Raw genomic sequence first — 2,151 nt, 5'->3', positions numbered from 1 at the left:
AACTCTGACCACAATACCACAGGTGGCGTCACGTATTTCACCATCTGTAAACATTATCTTTATTTTTACCACATAAATACCACACTACTTTCCCCTATTTTATTATTGGACGCCTCTGGGCCACGGACCGGGTCGCCGCCGTGACATTGTCCCCCATGGAAATCGACGGGCCCGGTACCAAGTACCCCCAGGCCCCGCGGGGCGCTCCATAGACACCTCCTCATGCTACTATACAGTGCCTGAAGGGGTGAGAGCAATGCAAACAAGGAGTGAGAGACAAAATGCAGAAGTGACCAAACCAGCCTATAAGGATGAGAACCGATAAATGGTCTGTGGTCACCCCCTGCAGAACCACTCCTTTATTAGGGTTGTCTTGCTAATTGCCTGTAGTTTCTACCTGTTGTTTATTCCATTTGCACAACAACAGGGGAAGTTAATTCACAATCCATGTTGCTTCCTAACTGGACAGGTAGATTTCACAAAAGTGTGATTGACCAGGCGCTACATTGTGTTGTTTAAGTGTTCCCTTTATTTTTTTGAGTAGTGTATATTGAAGTAAAGATAGCAAGCATGCATAACATAAAATATATGTCCAGTCAAATTAAAAAATGCATGAAAGAATGAAAACATTTAGTATTTAAAGGGCTTCATTGTATTGTAGGTCTTTGAGATGTGCTAATCTGTATGCCATAATAAAATAATTGATGAAAATCCAGTATGCTATATTATGCAAATTTTCTGCATCACATGTAATTATTTGATTGTATTTTTTCTATTCTTTTTTTTTGCTTTGTTTTTATTCTTTTATCTTTTATGCAGGTTGACAATCAGACAGATGTCACAGAGTTTGTTCTCTTGGGATTTCATGGAAGTCCAAACCAAAAAAATGCTCTCTTCTGTCTGCTTCTTGTAGTGTTCTTGGTTACGATATGTGGGAATCTCCTGATCATCACCCTGGTGTCCACCAGTGAGAACCTCCACACTCCAATGTACTTCTTCATCTCACAACTGTCCATCAGTGACATCTTTTTAACCACTGATATTGTCCCCAATATGCTCCATGTTCTACTCAATAATGGGGCGACCATTACTTTCATTAACTGTATGATTCAATTTTATTTCTTCTGTGGTGCAGAAATATTTGAATGTCTTCTCCTCACAGTGATGTCCTATGACAGATATGTGGCCATCTGTAAGCCCCTCCATTACACCTCTGTTATGACATATGCTAGTTGTGTGACATTAGTCCTCAGCTCTTGGTTTCTCAGTTTTTTCACTGCATTCATTGACATATTAGCAGCATCAAAGCTAAAGTTCTGTGGACCGAATATGATTGACCATCTGTTCTGTGATCTTGTTCCCTTACAGGACATTTCCTGCTCTGATACATTTCCTATAAAAATACAATTATATTTACTTAGTATTCCATTTCTAATTATTCCCAGTTTAATAATAATTATTTCTTATGTGAAGATTATCCGAGCAATCTTACAGATCCCATCTAATATCAGTAGACAGAAAGCCTTCTCCACCTGTAGCTCCCACCTCACCGTGGTCTCCATATTCTACTGGACAATATTTGGCGTTTATGTTGTTCCAAAAAGTTTTCAAACATCAGATGTTAATAAAATCACATCATTTCTTTATACTGTTATTACGCCACTAATCAATCCTATCATCTATAGTTTTAGAAACAAAGACATTAAGAACGCGTTACAGAAACCTATTCAGAAATATCTCTGATCGCTTGTAATTGTAAATTAGTTACTTGAAAAAGAAGAGATTTCATCCGGAACTCTCACCCGGTAAGTAAAATAAAAAAAAACTTTGTGTGATTTATATACTTCTGGCCACATTCCGACTAGACGTGCCCGGCCTCGCTCCGTTCATTTTTCATGGAGTGAGGCCACACATGTCTAGTCAGCATGTGACCGCATGTATGTAAATTACCGACACGAGAGAATCCTGACAGCGTTCAGTGAGCACTGTGAGAATTCAGAAGTCTGCAGTCACATAGAATGACTGCAGACTCAGCACAAACCTGGACAACCCCTTTAATGTTCCTAACAAATAAAAACATGAGAATTAGTCAGTATCACAAATAATATTTACATCCAGGTACCTTATAGATGACGTCGTCTCTGGAGTCGT

At 38.9% G+C, this 2,151-nt stretch overlaps 1 protein-coding gene across 1 annotated transcript; it reads left to right on the top strand.

The window, feature by feature from the left end:
- The first annotated feature begins 813 nt into the window (after window positions 1-813).
- LOC141050090 (olfactory receptor 1M1-like) lies at window positions 814-1,743 on the top strand. Its single transcript, XM_073546919.1, has one exon. It carries the CDS (start codon window positions 814-816, stop codon window positions 1,741-1,743), a length of 930 nt encoding a protein of 309 aa, XP_073403020.1.
- Window positions 1,744-2,151: the final 408 nt, after the last annotated feature.

The sequence above is a fragment of the Dendrobates tinctorius genome, unplaced genomic scaffold (genome assembly GCF_039654945.1).
Source record: "Dendrobates tinctorius isolate UK_male_01 unplaced genomic scaffold, ASM3965494v1 ptg000151l, whole genome shotgun sequence".
In the NCBI taxonomy this organism is placed as follows: Eukaryota; Metazoa; Chordata; class Amphibia; order Anura; family Dendrobatidae; genus Dendrobates; species Dendrobates tinctorius.
This window is presented reverse-complemented; position numbering and strand designations above follow the sequence as displayed.